The sequence below is a fragment of the Empidonax traillii genome, unplaced genomic scaffold (genome assembly GCF_003031625.1).
Source record: "Empidonax traillii isolate 1590-97213 ecotype Southwest subspecies unplaced genomic scaffold, ASM303162v1 scaffold8:size5222938, whole genome shotgun sequence".
Taxonomy (NCBI): domain Eukaryota; kingdom Metazoa; phylum Chordata; class Aves; order Passeriformes; family Tyrannidae; genus Empidonax; species Empidonax traillii.
Window position 1 is genome coordinate 1,581,890 of NW_020955201.1, and position 22,427 is coordinate 1,604,316.

The window sequence follows — 22,427 nt, forward strand, 5'->3', positions numbered from 1 at the left end:
GAAACAAAAAGTAGTTAATGTAAGTGCTTTGTATGAATTGCATGATTTAATTTTTCTTATTCCTGTGACTTTTAAACAGCAATGTACAGAGGGAGTGTAATGCCAATTAGAAAAGTTGTTAAGATAAAAGCATGAAGTAAACAGTGACTTTGTTTGAAACACCATCAATGTGTTTGGCCTTACGTAAGCAATTATGAGGTGGTAGTGAGATGTCTCAGAGAAGTCAGAAAGTCTGCTGTCTTCCATGGCGAGGAGAAAGCATTACAAGGCGACAATACAGGTGATTTGCCTGTGGCACCAGTATCTCCAACACATATCCCACAGACAGCACACTACTACAGCAGGAATAAGGGGATAATGCAGCAGATAGAGTGAACTTAAATGTAATTTCTGGTTTGGGGTTTTTTTCCCCAGTTTTGGTTGATGAACAATGAGTGAACCTCAGTCAGCATCAACACAGATAGGAACCAGCTTTAATAGCACAGATAATGATCTCTGCCCCTTTTTATCCATCAGCCCATGCTGTGAAGGCAACATTTCAAGGGAGATATGCTGTTTTTGAGCTGATGGAAGTGTGGACAGTGAGCATGACTTTTGTGAAGATTTGCATAAAGTTTAGAGAAAGTAAGAGAGACTGAGAATCTTTCTGCAGAGGGGGGAAAGGGCAGGAAGGCATCTCTGTGGGAACAATTCTGCAGGATGAGAGCTGGACACGAACTTGCAGCACTTCTGTAAGGTAGGTTATATGGCAATGATGCTGTAGCTTCCTGGTAAAACCTGTAGTATGGTTTTGTGCTGTAGGGCAGTTTGTGTGAAAGATGCTTTTAACTGTTAAATGACTGACATGGTACATCCAAAGTTTACAGAGGCCATCTGATACTCAATTATAACCCTCACTCCCAAAAGGTAAAACACTGGCAAAACTCTGTAAACTAGACTTCGACACTTCTCTGTGACAGTCACACAAAGTTCAAGCTGTGGTGATGGCAATGACAAACTAGTGGCTTGGTGATCTGGAGATTCTGAGATACTGCAGAAGTCTAGGCTTCCTGTAAGCTCCTTCCCTTGTGGAAGGAAGAATGAAGCCCATAAAATGGGCTTCTCCCTATGATGGGAAGCAGCAGTAAGAATGGCTGAGAAAGGAGATCTGGCAAACTTGCTTTCCATTTTCATGTCTCTCCCTTGTATGTATTGCCTCTGTTAAGTAGTAAGTGGTGGAAATGAAACAAACCCTGCTTATCAGTGGTTCCTGTGAGAAAGAGGGGTTTTATTTCTACAAGTTTCAGAGGCATTGTGGCCCAATGAGTATTATTTACAATGTACCTTTGCTTTACCTCTGACATGTAACAAACACGAAAAAGAATAAATGATGGTTCTATGTATTTTCCATCTTCTATGTGTTGTACAAACATTTAGGCCTTATACTGCACAGCATAGCACTGCCTTCCAAGTGTGCCTACAGATCTGCAATTCTGATGCATGCATTAAATACACTTCCAATATGTAGGGATACCCACACGAGTCATACAAAAGCATCTGTTTATCCACTGAAGCCAAGGCCAAAGCAGACACCAGCTGATGTCTGTCTGTCCTGCACAGGCCCCCACACCAGGGTCACACACTGCTGAGTGCATAGCCAGACCAAAAGGAACAGAACTTGGATATAACTATAACTCTCTTCTTTCTTAAGTCAGCAATGATCAACTTGCTTATTTCAAAGCACATTTCCTATTTGTTCTATGTGTGTTTTGTCACAACCCAAAATTACAGCATATGCCATTATTACCTGATGTGGAAAACATCACTAGGCCTTGAATCTTGTTTCAGACACTTTGCAGTGAAGATTTGTGCTGGAAATACAACCTTTGTTTCAAATTGCTCTTAGAAATGTCCGGCCTTTTTCTTATTTTCTCAAGATCGTAACTGCATTAAAAATTTCTTGTTCTAGGAAGACACTGATTTTTTATCTTCCTCATGTTAAGGAACCACCTGGACATAAAACCTACCTGCACTGCACCAGAAACACAGAAGCCAAAGGAGACACAATACAAACATATCTCTTTCACAAGATTTATGTTTACATAAATAACAAGATAAAATGACTATAGGAAAAAAACCAGAAAAACTTACCTACAGGCATCTAGCAACTCTATTTTGGGACACGGTAAGTGTAATAAGGGAGACAAGCTCTTACCATTTCTGGATTTAAACTTTCATATTTTTTCATAGAGTGTTTGTCTTTTGATTAAGAGATGGAAAGTGGGTGTGACTTGTATTTAAGCACAACTATTCTGCATGATTAAAGAGCAAGTTTCTTCTACACCTCAACTGTTCATGTGACTTTTGTTTACAAAGATGTGACCTAGACACAATTATTCCCTGCTGCAACATAGCTTAGACACAACCACTTGCCATTAAGCAGTAAGAGGCAGCTTGAGGAATTAAAAGAATAACAAAGGGAACCTAAATGAATCAGATTTGAACTTTTTTTTTTTTTTTTTTTTTTTTTTTTTTTTTTTTTGTGGGAACCAAACTATGCTAAAAATATTTCTTTTAATGTTTCTTTTAATGTTAATTGCATAGTCAAAGTTAAAACCAAGACACTGGTCAAATAAATACCCTTTAATAAAGAAAAAAGGAATAATTTTAAAGCACCAAAACTGTGAGTATGATGTTACATTGCATGTACAATAGGGTGAATGCAGTACTTTGTGTACAGGTTTATATTTCTGAATCATGATATTAAAAAAAACCATGAAATACACAGAAATAAACTTGCATTGCAGAAAAGCTGCACTAAAGAAAAAAAAGACCAAAAAGCAAACAATTAAAACTTCTTTTAGTTTTTAGGTATTGCTAGAAATGTCTGTTTAGTTTTTAACCTTTTTTTTTTTTAAACATACTTGTGCTTAACACTTTATAACTTTGAGCATTTTCAGGCATAGTAAATTCGCAGAATTGTTTACAATAAAATATGCATTTAATATGTCCTTTTGAATATAGTGGAGTTAAAGAACTTTCTTTAAGCCAAGCACAATGTGCTAGTAGTGTCTAATGATAATATTGCACAAAGCTAGTGAATGGAAAATTTGTTTTTAGGTTATTTCTTATTTATTCAACAGGCTTAACAAAGAAGTTAGTTTCACTAAGCTTCACTGGCTTCATTCATGCAAGACAACTTGCAAACATTTGTAATTTTTAAGCTTTCCTTTTATGATGATACATATTTTATACATTAAGATGAAATTCAAAATATATGGCAACTGCAACACCATGCTGGGAGATGTTAAGTGAATATCCCCAATACCCAACACCTATTTCCCGATTCAGAAATGAAACATAAGTTTGTAATCTGAAAATCAAGCCGGTCTACAGCAAACTTATTACTGGATATTCAACAGACTGGAATAAAAATCTCTGCAGAGTTTGGACTATATGCACCAAAACAGTCATCATATTTTTTACTTGTTTCCAACAGACTTCAGGTTAACAGCCTTAGATAACAGCTTTAAATAATGCTCCATGTTAATATTAGAAACTCTGCAGAGTAAAATTCATTGCTTGGTCATTTCCCATGTTAGAATTACAGAGTATTCACATTTGAGAATGGAAAGATGACCACTTCTGTCAGATTCTGAAGCTTTGGGCCACAGAACACAGAAGACCTGAATCACAACAAAAGTACATAGGTGTCAGGTTGCAGATTCACCACAGTCAGAGCTGTGAGTTTTGCACTAACAGTCAAACTGAACAGGAAGTGCAAAGACAGTAACAGTCCCTCCCACAAATATACTGGCATGCCCTCCCTCCCTTGACCCTCCTAAAAATCCTAATTTTAAGTATTTAAGTATTTATTGTATTAGGCGTCAATTAAATATAAATTCATTTTGTAGGAAAATTTAAATTACAGTATAGGTATAGGTTAAAAATAGCCATTGCTGTTGATAGCATTAATAGCAATATGTCAATGTGCTTATTACACCAAAGAGCAATTTGCAGTCAAGTTTAAGATGATCTACTGCCTGTCAGCTCCAAGAGCAGTGAAATCATGCAACACACTCTCCCAGTAAGGTGCTTCTGTTACTCCTTTTCTTTGCAAGAAGTTTTGCTTGTTCGTAATATTAATTCTGTAGTGAGAAACATAACATATTGTCCGTGCTTATGGAATCGTTACCAGAAATATATCCAGGTAATTTAATTACATAAGCATTACAATGAAGATAAAATCTGATTACACACATGAGCAAACTTGATTTACAAATTACACTCTTGAAATTCAGTGCAACAAATGGAGTAAGGGTAATAATAATGCTTCTGCTTCCTCAATAAGTTGCATCTTCAATAATGCATGTCATTAATATTCAACAGTACAGAATATAGTGTTTATACTCAAATTATTCTTTACAAATAATATAGTAAAGTATGTTAAGTTCTATCCCCAATGCAGTCACAAAAGAACACAATATATAATCATACTAATTTATTTTACAAGTGTGTGGTGTAGGATGCAGACTGTCAGATTTAAAACAAACAAACAAATGAACAAAACTCAAAAGTGATGTTTGAGAAAAATAAAAAAGCCTTCATCTACCCTAGACAGATAACTAGCATATGAAAATACAGTAAAGTGAGTAAGACTATTGGTCATCTGTAAAGGATCTGGAACTTCTGTGAATGAGAGCATGAAATTTTTGTTGATGCAAATTCCATTTCTGAACAAAAGACTACTGCTGTTTACCTTACATTTTGGTTACTTTAGGAGAAACTGAGTATTTAGTTTCTTGTTCCCACTCAAAAAAGATTTTTCAGTCCTTACATAAGCATTTGTACAATAAACATTATGCATTCCAACTCTTTACCTCACAGGATCAATTACACAATAGTAAAAGTTTTAATTTGAACAAAGAAAGAAGAAAGAAGCTTCTAAAAATGGAAAAGGCCCAAAAGTTGACAAATTGCTTAAGATAAATAACTAGCAATGGAACAATGCAGTCACAACAACAAAATGAAAAATACCAATAAGCAGAAAGGTCTTTTTATGGAGGCTCCTTGCACATGTTTCTGTGTTTTTTCTTAGTGATGCTTGCCAAGATTTCTCAAGGACCAACACAATTATTACAGCTTTTCTCACCTCTGGAGGAACTGACCACAACGCAGGACTGTCATAATTTCCATAAAAGTTTCTTGTGAATATACTTAAACTTTCCCCATTTGCTGCTGTAGCCATCCTACTGGAAAATTTCACATTACAAAGGATGGAAAGTTTTATGCATTAGCCTGTGTATACTACATATGCACCATTTTTATATCAAAGTGGAAAATTATGTGAAATTGTGACATCTAGTGACTTACGGAGGATTAAAATTCAGGATTTTTTTTTTTTTTGAGCAGGACATGAAAAAACCCAAACATTCACTTTCCACGCGGAAGATGGCAGTTTTGAACTGATATATACTGCTATGCTCAGCATAACAACTACTTTTTGTGTGCGCATAAAATACGTGCTCATATGAGAACTCCATTTCTATACTAAGCTATTACAGGCATCTAAAATTTCAGCTAAATATGAAGCATAGTAATTTTTTATGAATCATGCACACATTTTTCAAGGCAAAGATGACAGGTTACGTGGCAAACATATCTGAAAACTGTACTACAGTACAGCATGAAGCTATTTAGATAAATCACAACACAGTGGTAAACTGTAGACAAATGCTGTGCAAGGGAACCACTGCACCTATACTTTAAAATTACACTATTTTTCCTCGGCTTGGAATTTTACTAGTGTTCTATATGCATATGCCAAGGAATAAAACTGCACGATGAAAAATAGGAAAAAACAGATACAAAAGTTGCTCATTCACAACTGTTAATTTTGCACTAAGTTTCAGACGAATTGTATAATGTGAATTACCATTCTACATCATGGTTCTGCTCTGTGCTACAGCCAAAAATTTATTTCATTACCTTGGTTTTAAAGGGTGGTGATTGAAATTACAAACGAATGTAGAGCAAAAATACACCACAGATTATGGTATAGGCAGTGTCAAATGATTATGATGAACTTTGAAATTGCTGCTATTGCTGCATGAACACAGGCAGCTTGCAACCATACCGTGTAACTCAGAGTTCAGAAAAGCAGTTTAAGAAAAAAATATCATGTAGTTTTAGGCCTGTGGAAAGCCAGTATCAGGTATTTCACAGAGCTGATCTCAGGACAGAAAAACAGAGATCTGACAACTAATTAAGCAAGAATCAATACAACTCTGCATTAACACTGCTTGCAGGTGATTTGAAAATGAATGTTCACTAACTTTATAAGTAAGGCAACATGGTTAAGAAAATCCTTTCAAGATGTTTGACAGAGCTTTAATTTTCGGACAGCCACAGCAAAACAACTGAAGGGTCCAAGTGCTGAGGTTCCTTTAGGTTATACAGCCTATTGCTAAGGTAAGTTCTCCCGCTTCTCTTTCTGTAAGTAAACGGCAAGACATGAAATCCCCTATTATAAGTTTTAACACAGTACATGTTCCGTTACATGACAGCAGCAATGAGTAACTCCACTCAAAAGAACCCAAATCCCCATAGTAGTTTATCTGTCAAAAGAAGAACGGTAAATGGACCACACTACACAAAGGACAGGGACTGTGAACTTCTCAAACACAGTATATATTACGCTAGTAAAAACAAAATTCTAGTGAAAATTCAGTTTTATTAGAAGTGTAATGGGCTGACTTCAATACCACATGAGGTTTTTAGGTGGTACAAGGCTATTTGTATCTTTGTATTGACATACCTCTTGGTACTGTGGTATCATAAGAGTAGCTGCCTGCAGCCATTAGTCATGAAGTTTAGGACTACTCCTAAGTATTCACTGCAGAGGAAGTTGTAACTCTCCTTTAAAAATAAAACAGTCAGAATCAAAAGAACCAGTTTTCAGCCAGTAGGCTTTTGGGTATGAAATACAAACATTTTTGCAGCCACTAAAGGGAATAATGAAAACCAGCAGGAAAAGCATGATTTTCACAACGCAATTATCAGTACATTTAAGTGCTTTGATCTTTTGTTTAAAGAAGGCTGCTTAGACTAATCAAAAGCCATTTTAAACTAAAAGAGAAAAATATTTTTAAGTATGAAATTACAAAATATTGCTTCTTATAACAAATGATAAAAGTATAACTAACTTGGTTCAGCATAGCTAAATATTATTTTAAAAAAGCATGAAAATGTCTACTTTAAAAAGATGTCAGACTACAAATGACCTTCCAAAAAAGGTGCTGCGGTATGTCTTCCTAAATGTATCATGATGGAAACAAACACATTCTCAATTATGTACTGAATTCAACTCTTATTTCTCATTGTGCTGTAGTCACTTGTGGCATTTCATACTGACATACAATTCTTCAAACTAAGAAGAAAAAAAAGTCTCAGTTGCATGTTACTGAATTTCAGCTACTGTAGCGCAACTAGAAATTCTGTTCTTTCTGTAATATTACACTGATACACAGCAACCTTCTCTGCCAGGAGCCATTTGTTTGAATTTTCAAGCACATGAGATACTCAGTGCAGTGAAGGGGACATTTTATAGCCAGTTTGGAATCCTAAGGTTACTCTAACAGCACATAGTTGCCCAACTCAAAATGCCCCCCCTCACTTAACTGGCCACACATTACTAACGCAAATATAAAAAGTGCTTAAGAACTGGGCATTCTTGATAGTATAAAATGCACATCTAAACAACTTAGCTTTCTGCCCAAACCAGGATTTGTTTAAACAAATGAAGAAAAAAGTGAACTGAAATTAACATTTCAGGCCATTTTTTCCATATACTGAATTATTTGTCAAAGAAAGACTTTCTTTGCCAAAAAAAAGCCTCCTGTGGAATTGATGGTCATAACTGCTGGCTCTGAATTTTCAGAAATGCAGAGGAAAAGTAATCTTCAACTGGGGTTTCTTTTCTCACATCGGTGGCTGTCAATCACCTGTTTGAGAAAAAAGAAAAAGGAACATCTGAAAAGCTAAACCGCTGTACGAAAATTCTCTGATCAACATATTAGGCAATTCTAACATGCAATACTGAGCAGCACTGTACTGAGCAAAGATTCTCTTTGCTCCTAGGGTAATGACACACTAACTCTGCAGCCAGAACACACATAGTATGACCAGGTCTTTTTTTTTTTTTCCTTCTGGTATTACTGGTAGTGAATACAGATTAGAGTTTGAAGAGGCTTAAAATACTGGGTTAGAAGACTATAGAGAGAAAAAGCGCACTTGTTATCTGTCACTTTGTCCATCACTCACAGGAACCCACGTTTTGCATTACTTAAAAGTACTCTTAATGTACTATAGTGGTTTATGCGTACTACTATGTACACACACACCTATATGCATGGGATGCTTTTGATAACCAGTAATCTGGATTTTTCACACAGAAGACACTGCATATTTGTATTACTTTTTCAGCTATTTTCGTACACAGAAGGCCTCAACATCTTTGCAGGTGGTTTAGAATGTCTATAAGGAGGGAACCATTTTTAAGGAAGTTAGTCATAACTTTAGCAGAAGTTGAATCACAGAGCAGGAAATACAGACGACTAAATCTCCTGCAAGAATTAGTTACTATTAGTTTGTCTTCAAACTTCAATAATTAATGAAACCTCTTCAGTGAGCACTGTTAATACGCCCTGCAGATGCACTAAGACACTTTTGGCTCTTGATAAATGTACATCACTGTTTCAGATTTAGCCTTTATTTCTAAGGCAAATAACGGCATTACATTTAGCCTATACAGATGTACATGTAATTAAGTACAGTTCACAACACGTGTACCAATATACTTCAACACTTGTGTCAAAATACTCTTGTATATAGTGTTTTCAATCTAGAACCTCTGTGCTAGTTTTTGGGATGTGCAGAGCTTACCAGTTAAAAATCAGGAGGTCAGTCTTAAAACACAGTATTAAATGGATAACCTTATAGTAAAAAATACTAGTCTGCAATTTCTACAACAGAATTCATTACATTTTATTCTTGTATAATGAATTCTATTAAGCCAGTCTGGTTAAGCAAGCACACTTATCTATATGGAAAGTATTTATTCAGCTGAATTTTTCAAGAGTTTTGTCTCCATCTCTGTTCCCCCAAAACATTTCACATGTTTTGTTAGCAGGGGCCTGCTTTTTCTTTCTGAGCTGTTTGCTGCTTTGTACAATTATTTTTCTATTGAGATTATCATCTACTGAATAATCTCACTGCATGAAAATAGCATTTTTTTCATAATAAAATATGACATTGGTAAGAGAAAGCAGGTCCCAGATATATGAAGAACTCCCAAGCAGCACACTCAGAACTCTGACACTCTGACACTGCATCCTGCTTTTAGGTCCAAGTGATTTCATGGGACCTCAGAAGGATGTAGACTGGTAAAAAGAAGACAACAACCAGGATACTAAAGGGACTGCATGGCAGTAATTTTCAGCCTGCATTCTGAACTGCTTTTATGGGGCTGCAGACAGCAGAGGAAAATGTGTATTCATATTGCATGGCAACGACCACAGAAGAATTCTAAGACAATGCACTTCTAATAGAAAATGTTTAGGAGGTCAACCAATTAGATTAAAAAAAATTTAAGTCACTCCTTAACAGGATATACTAAAATCAAAGTCAAATCACAAAATTTTAAATTTGGTCCATTATCTAAAAAATTAGAATAACTGCACTAAGAAAGCAAAGTCAGTTCCAAGGCATGTCCTTTCTTACAGTTGTCACTTGATTTCTGAAGGGCTGTGGTAGTGAGATTTTTCAGTATGCATGGATAGAAAAAATTTATATCCAAGCAAAATTATTTTCACTTTGAGTTTCAGCAAGAGTTAAATACATCTCCACTCCTCAATTTTCAACTCCAAAACTAGCAGTACATTGGTATGGAATAGAAGGAGTAAGGCATAATTAAACAATAGTAAATCATTGGAGTGGCTAATGGCTAGTTCATGAGGAAATAAAGGCAATATTTATTTTTCTTTTCAAAAATTTTAAATTATTTGAAAATAGCATACCAATAGAACAATTTGAGACACAGTCTTTCATACACACAAGAAAATTCAGCAGATGATATAGGCTAAGTCACAGTCAGTTTTTAAACAGCTAGAGCACTTTACCAACAGTCATTCTCCAGCTACAGTAGTAACTAACCAGGGTAGAAATGCCAGATTGTGAACATTCAAAAGTTATTTGTCTTCTACTGCTAGATGTGTTGCAAGGATTACAAATATTTGTCTTCCATTCTATTAAAATAGCCTTTGATTTCTAAACAGATTTTAAAATTCTTTACAGATTGTCATACCTCTGGTTTCTCAAATTTCAAGTTTAGTGGGAATCTTCACTGATACTTAAGTTCATCCACGTGCCAGTAGCAGAAAAGAACCATCACAGAACAGTGCTGTATCTCTTTTTGCTACTGATGCAGACATAATTTTGAAAATGCATCTCTTGCCAATTTTTAGTTTGTTGTGAAATCATTAACTTCATCTGCTGAAGTCTGTACTTTCAGGCACTCTATCACAGTATAATGTAAGTTCATGGAATTCATATGAATAGCAGAAATATAAATTAAATTTTTTTTATATTTACTGTTTATAGCCTGGAAATTCAATTAAGTCAAATATTTTACAGATTGAAACCAAGCAGTCTTGAAGTCAGTCACACAGGGTAACCCATGAGATTTCAATGTGTTCAGCATTCAAATCCAACTGTCCTTCCCTTAAGAGTTATCTAGCCCGAAGTGATAGATATGCCAAATTTTTACAAGGCTAGAAGTAATTAAAAAATAAGTATAAGGTGCATACAAGAGCGATTGTGCTGCTTTTTAAAGCTTTTTGGTAAGCTGGGAACTGTCCCTTCAAATTTACTAAATAAAATAGAGCTTTTCCTAGGAGCAATCCTGTCAATATTCAGCAAAAGTACTCAGAGTAAAAGTAAAAAGCTAAGATATTGTCTATAAAAGTTTTCCTTATTATAAACCTTAAATTCTTTGGAAAGTCAGTGATACAAAATTCATGTGTGTATGTTTTATCACAAGCATATGTGATATGTATGATATATATATGTTTATAAACAAGCAGTTTAGTCACATTTGTACTATGTCTCCTAAAATGAATAACCTGAGGTTTATTTGCTATTTTTATAGAAAAACTGTTGCAGAAATATTTTTTAAAAATGTAGTTTAATTACAGGTTAATTTTCCCAGTCTGTGCAAGGCAAACTCTCCTCTTCATCCTCTGACTCAGGTGATGCTTCCTTAATCCGTCGCAATGCTTCATGGATGCTCCTTGTCAGAGGGTCAGTATCAGGCAGAATTGTAAAGGATTCTCTCAAAACATCTTTCTGCACCTTCTTCAGTTTCACCCCTTTCCTGATCTGAGCCAAGATGTTATTGCTGTCATCTTCATCAGGAAAAGGAGGAAGACTTCTCTGCTCAACTTTTCTTAAGTGAAAGCTGCCACGTTTCAAGGAAGCCAGCACTTCATCCATCGGGGAACTCACTGAAGTAAATCAGAAGACCTTTAGTATTATTTTTACTAAATTTTATCAGCCTTAATTTTCATTTCCTAGAGATCAAAAAGTAGCTACATACTATCAACGTGATGGTCCCATACCATAAGTACAATGGTTGCCCCAACACTGTTTCAGCCTCTAAATTTATCTTCCGTATTACAAGGTCAAAATTGGTTTATATAGACAAGTAATTTTTGTAACCACTTAACTTCCTATCAGGCAGGTAGTAAAGGTTTTGAACAAGGTGGCTTTCATGTTTGCAATCAGGAAAATCAAATAAGCTGCAATGAATCCAACACAATTAAAGTGCTTTTTTTTTTTTTTACTTTAAAACTCATAGGTAATGAGTACATACCTTAGGTACTGGACTGTGCAATCCATTCTCATCACTCGCATTTTATGACTAATTTTGCCTGCTGCATGACTACTATGACATGCCAGAGAGGGAAACAGCAATATAGTCAACTGCAACAGCATGCATAGTCTGCTTCTCTGGATTCACAAATATATTAGCCCCTAATCACATCACACCTATAAAAACTCCCTTCCTTTATAATTAATTAAAACAGAGAAGGAAAAGATAATACTTCAAGGCAAATCCTTCCTTTATCACTAATTTTGAAACTAGTTTTCTGCAGAAATAAAACCCAGGCTTTGGGTCTTTGAAAAGCTATAAGTAGACAAGATCTCCATCTCATAGAAAGCATTATAATAAAGTACAATGGTTTAAACAGCTCACATACACTAGAACATAAAAGGTGCAGCACTTAACAATTAACACATGAATATCCATCTCCTTGGTTTTTTTTTTTTTGATACTGCAGATCACATTTTTTAAAACCTGTTTCGCATTTATAAGTAAGCTTTGTCCATTAGACTAAGGGCCTGGACAGTTAGAACAGACTTGAGGAAGAGAGAAGTAAAAGAATACAGGACTGCACATTTGGCAGTGGAAAGAAGGACTGTAAAGCACTTGTCTGTCATACACAGACAACCTTCTGTAGCCACTGAGAGACTTGGAACATCTCAGAGGATACAGATCAGAGGTAGAGTACTGCTGCAGACAGTTAACAACACTCTTGATGATATAATTTGACTTATATTTGTCATATTATGATGTATAGAAAACTACACACAATAGGTGCTTTATAAAAAATTGCAAGATAAAATGTAAAATAAACAATAGAACTGCAAAAAAATTATTCTTGCTCTGTTACTAAAAAAACACTGCACCCTCAGGTGAGGCATATAATACTTGCAGTGCTGGCAGTAAAGAGATAAAAAAATTCTTTTAGACAGCATTTAGCTCCATTTTCCATCTAATGTAATGTGGTAGCAGAAAGTCAGTTTTGTTAGTGTTTTCTAACTGATCAAGTATGCCACACTGTCCTAAAAATCCTAATGTTTGAGTTCTCAGCATTTATCAACTGAAAAGGATTTAACAACTTTCGCATTAATAATAAATTGTTATTAAATCACAGCCCACACTTTCCCACAGATCAATTCAAAAGAGGAATGGATGTGCCTTACAATTTTTAAGCTAACAAAAAATTAAACACACAGAAATTAAAACATTACCTTTCCTCCTCTGTACACCCTCTAGATCACCAGTCTTCTTAAGCTTCTTCTTGGCACTAACTAGCTGACTGCTATCAAACAGATGTGCTGGTGGGACACCAGAAGAGTGCTGGACTCCTTTCTCCACACGTTTAACAAAGCTGTCATTTTTCTCTAATGATTTGGTGGCATCTTCCTTGGAGGGTAAAGGAGGAGGCGGAGGTGGTGGAGGCAAAGGGGTTGGAGGCTGTTCTCCAGTAATAGTCTCCGGCTGAGGCTGATTACTGGTGAGTGGAGAAGTGCTAACATGGGGCAGTTCAGAGGTAACACCATTAGGAGGCAGTGAGATATCCTGAAGTTGTTTTAAGCTTGTAGGTTCCTGCACTTGCAAAGGCGGAACTGCACTTTCTGATTCCACCTCTTCACTTTTCTCTTGGCTTTTTATGGTTGCTGGCAAAGATTGAGGCTGATCGACACAGGACACTGAGCTGGCTGCACATTTTCTTTTTGCATGAGCCAGCCGTAGTCTGGTTGATTTAAGTATGACTTGCCCAGGGTACCGCTAAAGTGAATAAGGTATTGATGATTAGTTAAGTACATGCAATGAACTATTCTAGATTTTAAGTACCTGTCATCAGGTTTTGCCTTTCTGACAAATAACTTTCATTTTGCTCTGTATGTAAAACCAAGGCAAATATATTCCCATTTATAAAAAAAAAAAAAAAAAGGAAAAAAAATCCATTTTCTTATGTTTTTTTTTCTTAGTTAAGCCACAATTTACATGTGCAGGGGTTGGTATTAGGATTTCTCTAAGAACCAGAAGTTACAATTTTTTTTCTAGAAACTAAAACTCAACATTCCCTCTTGCACTAGTCAATGGCTCCCTCTGAAAGTGTATGAGGTCTGAGAGACCAGTCATAGTCTCCCTGACCTAATATATTGGCCTTAGATGTGAATCATACTGCTTTAAAAGGTATGCTTTGATAACATCAAACTTTTTAAGATTTTCAAAGTACTGTTAATCTAGGTATTAAATTTGCTGCCTCAATATCTGTCTTTTTGTATTAGTCTCATCCATAGCCTTTTTCAAGGAAAAGATTAAACTGCTTTTGAAAGACAGGTCTAACATATTCTACACAACTGTGGTAGGCCTAAAGCAGTAGTATGTAAAAATATAAGTATTTTCATACATAAAGACAGCTCATGATGAGTTGCTGGCTAAAATAAGTAAATCTGCTTTAATTAACAGAAGTTACACAATTCAAGAGCCTCCCAAACAATAGGACATGAAGAGTGTACTGCTGAACAAGACAACTTTCCAGGAAAGAAACTTCTCATACCTTTTTTTATCTACTCAAGAAAAAAAAAAAAAAAGACCAGTTAAAACGGTCTCTGTTTTCTTGCACTTTCAGCCCTTTCCTTACTATTTTCCTTTCTTTCCCCTTCTCTCTATCCATTTTCTGGTGCTTCCATTTTAATAGGAAGGGGCAGGTATTGGCAGGTATTCTAGCAATCAGTGGTAGGGAGGTGTGTCAAGTGGTAATGCTCTTTGTGGGAAATACCATTTAGATTACACTTCTTCTAGGAACATTTGCTAAGTGTCTTGTCACCAGGTGTAGGTGTAAGAGTGAACAGAAGTTTATTACGGCACTGGGAATGCAACAGTCAGAGGAATCTGTTATCCCCAATGCCATATTTTGTTATGAATTTTCCAAAGAACAATTAACTGCACAATGAAGCATAGCATATTTCTGGAATTAGTGAAAGCCTCTTTTGCAAAGGAAACTGGCAGAAAAGAACAACACTTGTTCTGTTACCTGCTTAAATGAACGAAGTCTGTCCAGTGTTTTCTGTCGTTCTTGACTAACCCAGGAGCTCTTTCTTTCCTCTTCATCTTGCAACTGATCTCGCTTCTGAGAAAATACACAAAAAACATGCAAATATTACATCCAACACTCTATTTGGCACCATTTAAAAAATTAATTAAATTAACTCTTTTACTAAACGTCAAGAATTACTTAAAAAGCTACTTTTCAAATAAACGTATTTCTAAAGTTCAAAATTTGGTCTTTGTCTTCCCCTCAAAAAACAACATACATTTCCTGTTTCATGAAGGTCAGGAAAGAAATTTTTCAATCTCCAATGGAAACACCTGGAAGACTTGCTGCCTTGAGAGATGAGAAATACCTGGACTAAGCAACAGAATGCTATGTTGAGAGAAACTTCCTTGAATTAAAAGGACTCTTTAAATTAGTCACACAGCAAATCAGTATCCATTTTCCCTCATTTCAAGAACAAAATGACAGTCCAAATTGCAAGGCTGACCTTTTAAACGAGTTCATGTTACTATTTTTACAGTATGAGAAATCACCGAACTCAGTGTCACAAAGTTTTTAATCCAATAATGAGCAAATAAGGTAGATATTTTCACATTTACATTTACAACAGTAAATTTAAGTTTTGTTTTAACTTAAGCTGTCATTATTTAATGCAGTTTGAATTAATGTAACTGTACTTCAGCAAAAGTTTGAAGCTCTTCCTTGCAGCTAAGACAGTTGTGGGTTTTTTGTTGGAGCGATCTTACCTTACTGAAAACACACCTTTGGATCCATCTCCTTTAACAAGTCATCCTTTCTCACAAAACTTCATCAAATTTACTACGCCTTTGAAAAAAACACTAACTCCTCAGTCAAATTTACTGGACATGGAAGCTAGTTAACAGATGGTGAAATTCACTGCATGCAAGTTCGGAAGCTATCAGGAAAAGTGATATAACAGATATAAAGAAAAAACCCTGAGCAAAACCAGCAACCTAAATTCTTAAATGTCTCACAGTATTTAGTATTGCTTTTAAATGCACATCTTCGTAACTAAAAATTATGATCACTTCTGAGAACTTTTTACTGTTATTCAGTCAAAAGCCGTGTCTGCCTGCCTGATATTTTCACAACTCAACTAGTGGCCTGGTGTCCTTCATAAAGAGCCAACTCCGGTGACTTATAAGGAACTAAGTATAGATGCACTAGGGGGAGAAAGAGGAGAACATGTCTGAAAAATAGTAAGGACGGAAAACAAGAAAAGGTAAAGAGGAAAAGAAGCACTTAGTAAAAAGAAAATAACAGAGCAATGGGACAAAGAAGTTAAAACAGAAACATAAAGAAAATTTATATCAAGAAGAAGGAGTAGTTCTATCATCACACCTGATTAAAGGTTGCATTCAAATTAAACTTTCTAAAGTAGTTGTAATCTCCAGGGTTTTTTAAATTTTGTTTTGGGGTTTTTGTTTATTTCTTTTTGTTTGGCTTTTAAATAAAATAATGAAATTGCAATTCTAATTTGGTTTCAAATTCGGACTCCCTTGACGTTATCTTTTCAAAATTCTTTATGAAAACCAGTGACTTAAAATGTATTTTACAATTTTGTCACATTATTACCAGAAAAGCCCTGCACAAACCCTGAAAATCAGTATAAGGTTCTTTACATAATACAAGCAGGCAACTCCACAATTTAAACCTCTGTACTACCTGAGAGACAAGAAAGTCCTTTGGCTTTATTAAGTCTTATTTTTAAGAATAATAAATGGACTACAATCTGCACAGCAAATTTCCTTGCCTTATTGTAAGAACTGAAAAAAAAATATTTTAAGTTCCTCAAAGAGTATTCCAATACATACGGTCTTTGACAAGTAGTCTTTCCATAAAATAAATTATGCAGATGACTTCCTGGACAAATGTATCAATGTTAAAAATGTATAAGGATGAAACAGAATCGCTTTCACTAATCCAACTGAACCCTGAATTAAAGAGACTTAGATTTCAATGTATCTTTGTCAGTGATCTTTATTAAATATTGATACTCTATCAGCTCCCAAGACCAAGCCCAGAATTAGAATATTCTTTAAGATAAAGTCTACTATGTTCAGCACAAGGGTTACTTTAGTGAGCCTACCCTCTGCGACGAGACTATGCAGAGAATCATGGAGCATACAGCTGGAACCAAATACAACATAATTCAAGTAATTTCTTGTGTAGAAAGAAGAAAAATAACGAACAAGCTTATTAAGACTTCAGAATAAATGTGTATAGTTTCCTTACTCATATCAGCTGCCTGACTCTCTACTCAGAACTGTCCAGAATCATCCAAGTGTATGTGATAACAAACTACATCCAGCTTACCCTAGACTGTACTTAGCATTAAAGCACTTTACTTGCTTGGTTCCAGTGTCATCCTAACACAGATTTACACTCCTCTTACCAGCATATATGGCACAGAAATCCATGGTGCAAAGGTCAGGGATACACACCATCTTTTTAAAAGAGCTATCACTCTGAATGCTCTCCTAATAAATGTATAATGAGGAATGCATGCTATTAACAACAGGCTACACTCAACAGCAGAAAACTCAAACTTACTAGCTGAACAGTATGGTGTATTTTGTACTCCTCCTCACTCTGGTGACGCTGCTGGATCTTTTCATTATGCTTCGCAATACAGATCTCCTGTAGGGATGACAAAATATTACCTATAAAATATGTTATTTCACATATAGATTTAGAGAGTATAATGTCACATTTAGCAAATAGCACCTAGAAAAATAAAAGCTACAAAGCCTATCTCAGACAAGTTAATTTAACTTACATTAAACCCTAAGTGAAACAAAACCAAGACAAACCCAAACCTATTATCACTGTTGAAAGAATATATATAATTGATAGATGGTTGAAAAGTCTGTCCTACAGTACTAGTACAAAAGTGGCAAACACCGATTTGTTGATACTTCACGAAGTCCTTGTTTAACTCCATGTATTTTCACACATGGATAATAACTAACTCTTGACTACACCACATTATTAATATTTATGCAAATAGAGAGCTTCCCATTTACAGGTGTCAGTTCATCTTTTGCACGTACAATCGGCAAGCACAAACATGAATAAAGCTGTCCAAATTTCATCATGTTCACTTAATAACTTGAGTTCACACCTCTAACATCTGTTTAAATGTAAATTGTCTGAAAATAAGAACAGATTAAAAAGAAAACAAAACAAAATAAAAAACCAGGCCAAAATATAACAGCTGACAAGGAACAGGATGACAGTCAAACAGCAGGTAGATAGACAACTTCATAGGACAACACTGAGGGCCAGGAAATCAGACAGGAGCAATGATATTAGACCTAGTATAAGCACTACACAGAATTAGAACAAAGTCAGATGTACAGTAATAAACAAATCTCACAGTTGTCTGAGAAGGTGCAGTGTAGGGAGAAGTCTGGACTCCAGCTAGAATATGAAAGAGATGGGCTTCCCAGCCATCAGTCAGCGTGACCTACTGGGTAGATCCAGAAAAGAGCTCTGCCACTGAAAGCATTGCTTGAAAGGAGCTGACAGAGTTACCAGCCACCAATCAAGGCACTACAGTTGCAGCAAAAAGTACAAAAACAGGGACTGAAGAAATAAAAAATCCTCACTATTTTGGACACTTAAAAATGCAGAAAAAGCTATGTTCTCCTACAAGCTGACCATGGGAATGCTATGATCACATAAAAAGGTAGTCAGTGTTCCTGTAGGGAAAAGGAATAGCATGTGATCTTAAATGATTCTGAACAGGAAGGCCGTCAATGCTGCTCCTGAAAGCAGGTAATCAACAAAAGCAAAGCTTTCTGTGGAAATACTGTCCCACCTTCATCAGAGGCATATCACAGAACAGCTTAGATGGAAGGGGATCTTAGAGCTCACCTAGTTACAACCTCCCTGCCACAGTCAAAGAACCTTTCACTGTATCAGGTTGCTCAAGATCCCATCCAATCTGGCCTTGAACACTTCCAGGGATGGGGCATCCACAACTTCTCTAGGCAACCTGTTCCAGTGTCTCACCACCCTCACAGTAAAGAATTTTTCTAACAGCTATCTAAATCTCTTCTAGTTTAAAACTATTCCTCCAGTTTAAAATTATCCCCCCTTGTCCACATAAACTATCTGCCCAAGTAAAAAGTCACTCTTTTTCATAAGCTCCCTTTACGTACTGGAAGGCTCCACTGAGGTGCAGGTCCCCACAGCCTTCTCCAGGCTGAACATCGCCAACTGCCTCAGCCTGTCCTCAAAAGAGAGGTGCTCCAACCCTCCTGTAATATTCACGGATCTACTCTGAACTCACTCTTAACATGTCCATATATATATATATATCTCAATATATATATATAGGAAAACACTGGTGGGTTTTAGGTTTGTTTCTTTTTGTTTAGGTTTGTTTTTTTTCCGGTGAAGAGAGTTACTGCTGGAAAAGTTAATCCATTCAATTTGTAGCTGCAAAAGTATGAAATACCTCACCTCTGCATTTCAGAGACACAGCAATAGCTTCATTGTACCAAGAGAATCAGAATGACTTCTTGTAATGCTACTACTGATTTATATTTATACTTTATTCTCTATTTAGGTTTTATATATGATAAAATAATGAGAGAATGTAAGTTAGGTCTGGGTTTTCTGATATGCCTCAAATACTTGAGAGGCATAATTTTATGTGGTGTTTTCTCTTTAGCATCAGTATTTAAAGCTTTTTGATTGTGTACAGTAATAAGAGATGTTTTAAATACATAAAGAGGATAAACCTGACCAAAATGTATTTGGTGCTGACTTTGTATTAATAAACCACCTACTTTGATGAAATTAGATCTCTATGACATGAAATAATAAAAATACTAGGAGGGGCTGGAAACATGTTGCAGGATAGGATTAGCAATCTGAATCATCTCAGCTAATTGCAGAAATGGCCTCAGAAAAAAAAGAAAGGTTGCCATTTCATAGGGACAAAGGCAGGGTTCTACTTGTAGACAAGATTAAGTGACACCAAACAAAGGTGAAATAAAAAGCTCCCAGATGGCAGCATTAAGAAAATTATCTGGATTATTATGGCAGTTGAAAAGTTGAACATAAACCAATAAACTCTGGCAGAAAAAAACCAAAACCATCATAACTGGGTGTATGAGCAGGAATACAGCCTGCTGCACGTGTGAAATAGTCCTTCCTTCTCAGCACTGGGAAGCAGGAGCATTATCATGGAATCATCAAGGTTGGAAGAGATGTACAGGATCATCCAGTCCAACCATCTACCCAGCACTGTCACTGTAACCCCTACACCACTAAAACATCACCCAGTGCCAGATCCAGATGCCTCTTGAACACGTCAAGGGACAGAGACTCCACCACCTCCCCAAGAAATGTCCAGTGAGAGCACACCTCAAGAAATACATTGATAAACTGTATGGAACTGAGAAAGCAACAAAAAATAATGCTCATTTCTCTTTTAATCACCTGATTTCACAGTATCAAACTATACTTCAATTTCTCTTTATTAAAGAGAAAAAAAGGGAGAGCTGAGGAATCATTTCAACCCTTGTCACTGGATGAACTACAATGTTTAAGACTAGCAACATGTAATATAAGTAAAAGAGATCTGCATTAGTGTTGTATTTAACTAGTTTCAGTGAACCTTGCTTTCAGATTAAAAAACATCCCAATTAAAAGGTGAGCTTTTCATGTGCAGAAACCATATTTTACTATTTTAAGCTATTAGAGAGCACCCAAAGGAGGGCAACAAAGATGGTGAAGGGCCCGACCGAAAGTCAGATGAGGAGCAGCTGAGGTCACTTCACTGATCTGTTCAGCCTGGAGAAGAAGAGACTGAGGGGAGACCTCACTGCAGTTACAACTTCATGAGGGGAAGAGGAGAGACAGACACTGATCTCTTTTCTGTTGTGACCAGGGACAGGACCCGAGGGAACGACCTGAAGTTGTGTCAGGGGAGGTTTAGGTTGGATAAAAAGATTCTTCACCCAGAGGGTGACTGGGTACTGGAAGAGGCTTCCCAGGGAAGTGGTCACAGCACCAAGCATGACAGAAATCAAGAAGCATTTGGACCATACTCTCAGGCACATGATGTGGCTCTTGGGCATGGTCCTGTGCATGGCTAAGGGTTGGACTGGATGATCCTTCCAACTCAGCATATTCTGTGATTCTGTGCTAAGCATTCTGAGTAGTTAGGCTCTTACATTGCTTTTGTTGTAGTAATAATAATAGCATACCAAGTAATTCTATGCCAGCTGTCACTACATCTACATAACACCTATTTTGGCATGGGTTATGCCTTAAACTTTGGGCTTGCCAAGTAATAAAGGTGTCCTATTAAATGAATACAACAGCATGTGAGGAAGCTTCCTAGATCAAAGCACATGTTTTGAACACATCCCAAACAGCTTCACCAACCAGTTGCTTCTCCCAGTCTACTTGTGATAAGGAACACTCTTCCTGGGTGCAAAATAGTTCCATTCCATCACAACTCTATTTTTCCAAAGATATTTTTCTAGATATCTTCTACATCAATTCTTTTTACCTCGCCTGTATGCTATAAATCTAGCTCCCTAATAAATCACCAGCTTTTTTCATATGATAATTTAATTAATACTAATGTGCAGCCAGCAGAGGGTAGACTGGCATAACAACTGCAATATCCTGCATGAAAAAATCTAAAGCTAGCTTCCAGTAAATAAAAGTGGTATTGCTAATAAAAATTTATTTTTTAATAACTTACTGTCATCAACACAAAGGAACATCAGGAAATGATTGCTTAACAAATGCAAATACTTATGCACATTGTATAAAAAGATATGAGAATAAAGAGCTTATACTCATGGTAGTACAGTGAAGAAACTATCAACCTCTGTAAAACCATGAATTTTAAAAACGCTGGTTCAGTTATTCAGAGTCAAAACTGAAAAATGTTTTTGATAAACAACTTTTAGCAAAGCTTCTAAATAAAGGTTTAGTACAATCATTTGACATCACTGAAAAATAAATGTATCACCTGCAAAAACAGGGGAGGAATTTCTGAAAAACAAAATGAAGAGAGACTATAGTCATGCAAGTTTATATTTAAATTACATGTAATTTTACTCTACACAGAGCAAATTATTTCCTTTCACTGTGTGATCTCCTCAGTAGAAAAGATTTTCAAATACCTGGATGATGAAATGACCTCCCCTGAAAAAATAAAACTGATGATAATCTCCTATTGTTTCCTTAGTCCTGGTATCTGCTGCTAGAAAGGAGACATTCTCCTGAAGGCATCTTCAGCTGCCAAAAATCTAATATTGAGCAAGGACTGTAATTTCTAAATATATCACAAGACTGTGATATACACCACTTAATGCACAACTTTCTTTTTGTTTTCAACTACAGAACTAACAAGGATAAAAAAAAAAAAAAAAAAAAAAAAAAAAAAAAAAAAAAAAAAAAAAAAAAAAAAAAAAAAAAAAAAAA

At 35.9% G+C, this 22,427-nt stretch overlaps 1 protein-coding gene across 1 annotated transcript in view; it reads right to left on the bottom strand.

Moving 5' to 3' along the window:
* Positions 1–2,607: 2,607 nt before the first annotated feature.
* The window catches only part of JMY (junction mediating and regulatory protein, p53 cofactor), a 66,577-nt gene continuing 46,757 nt past the window's right edge, over positions 2,608–22,427 (bottom strand). The window contains exons 7-11 of the mRNA XM_027882538.1: positions 17,523–17,609; positions 14,928–15,023; positions 13,132–13,672; positions 11,230–11,540; positions 2,608–7,982 (exon numbers count right to left, since the gene is read on the bottom strand). Of these exons, the coding sequence (XP_027738339.1) occupies positions 11,233–11,540; positions 13,132–13,672; positions 14,928–15,023; positions 17,523–17,609 (1,032 nt within the window). The 3' untranslated portion in view covers positions 2,608–7,982; positions 11,230–11,232. The remainder of the gene's footprint in view (positions 7,983–11,229; positions 11,541–13,131; positions 13,673–14,927; positions 15,024–17,522; positions 17,610–22,427) is intronic.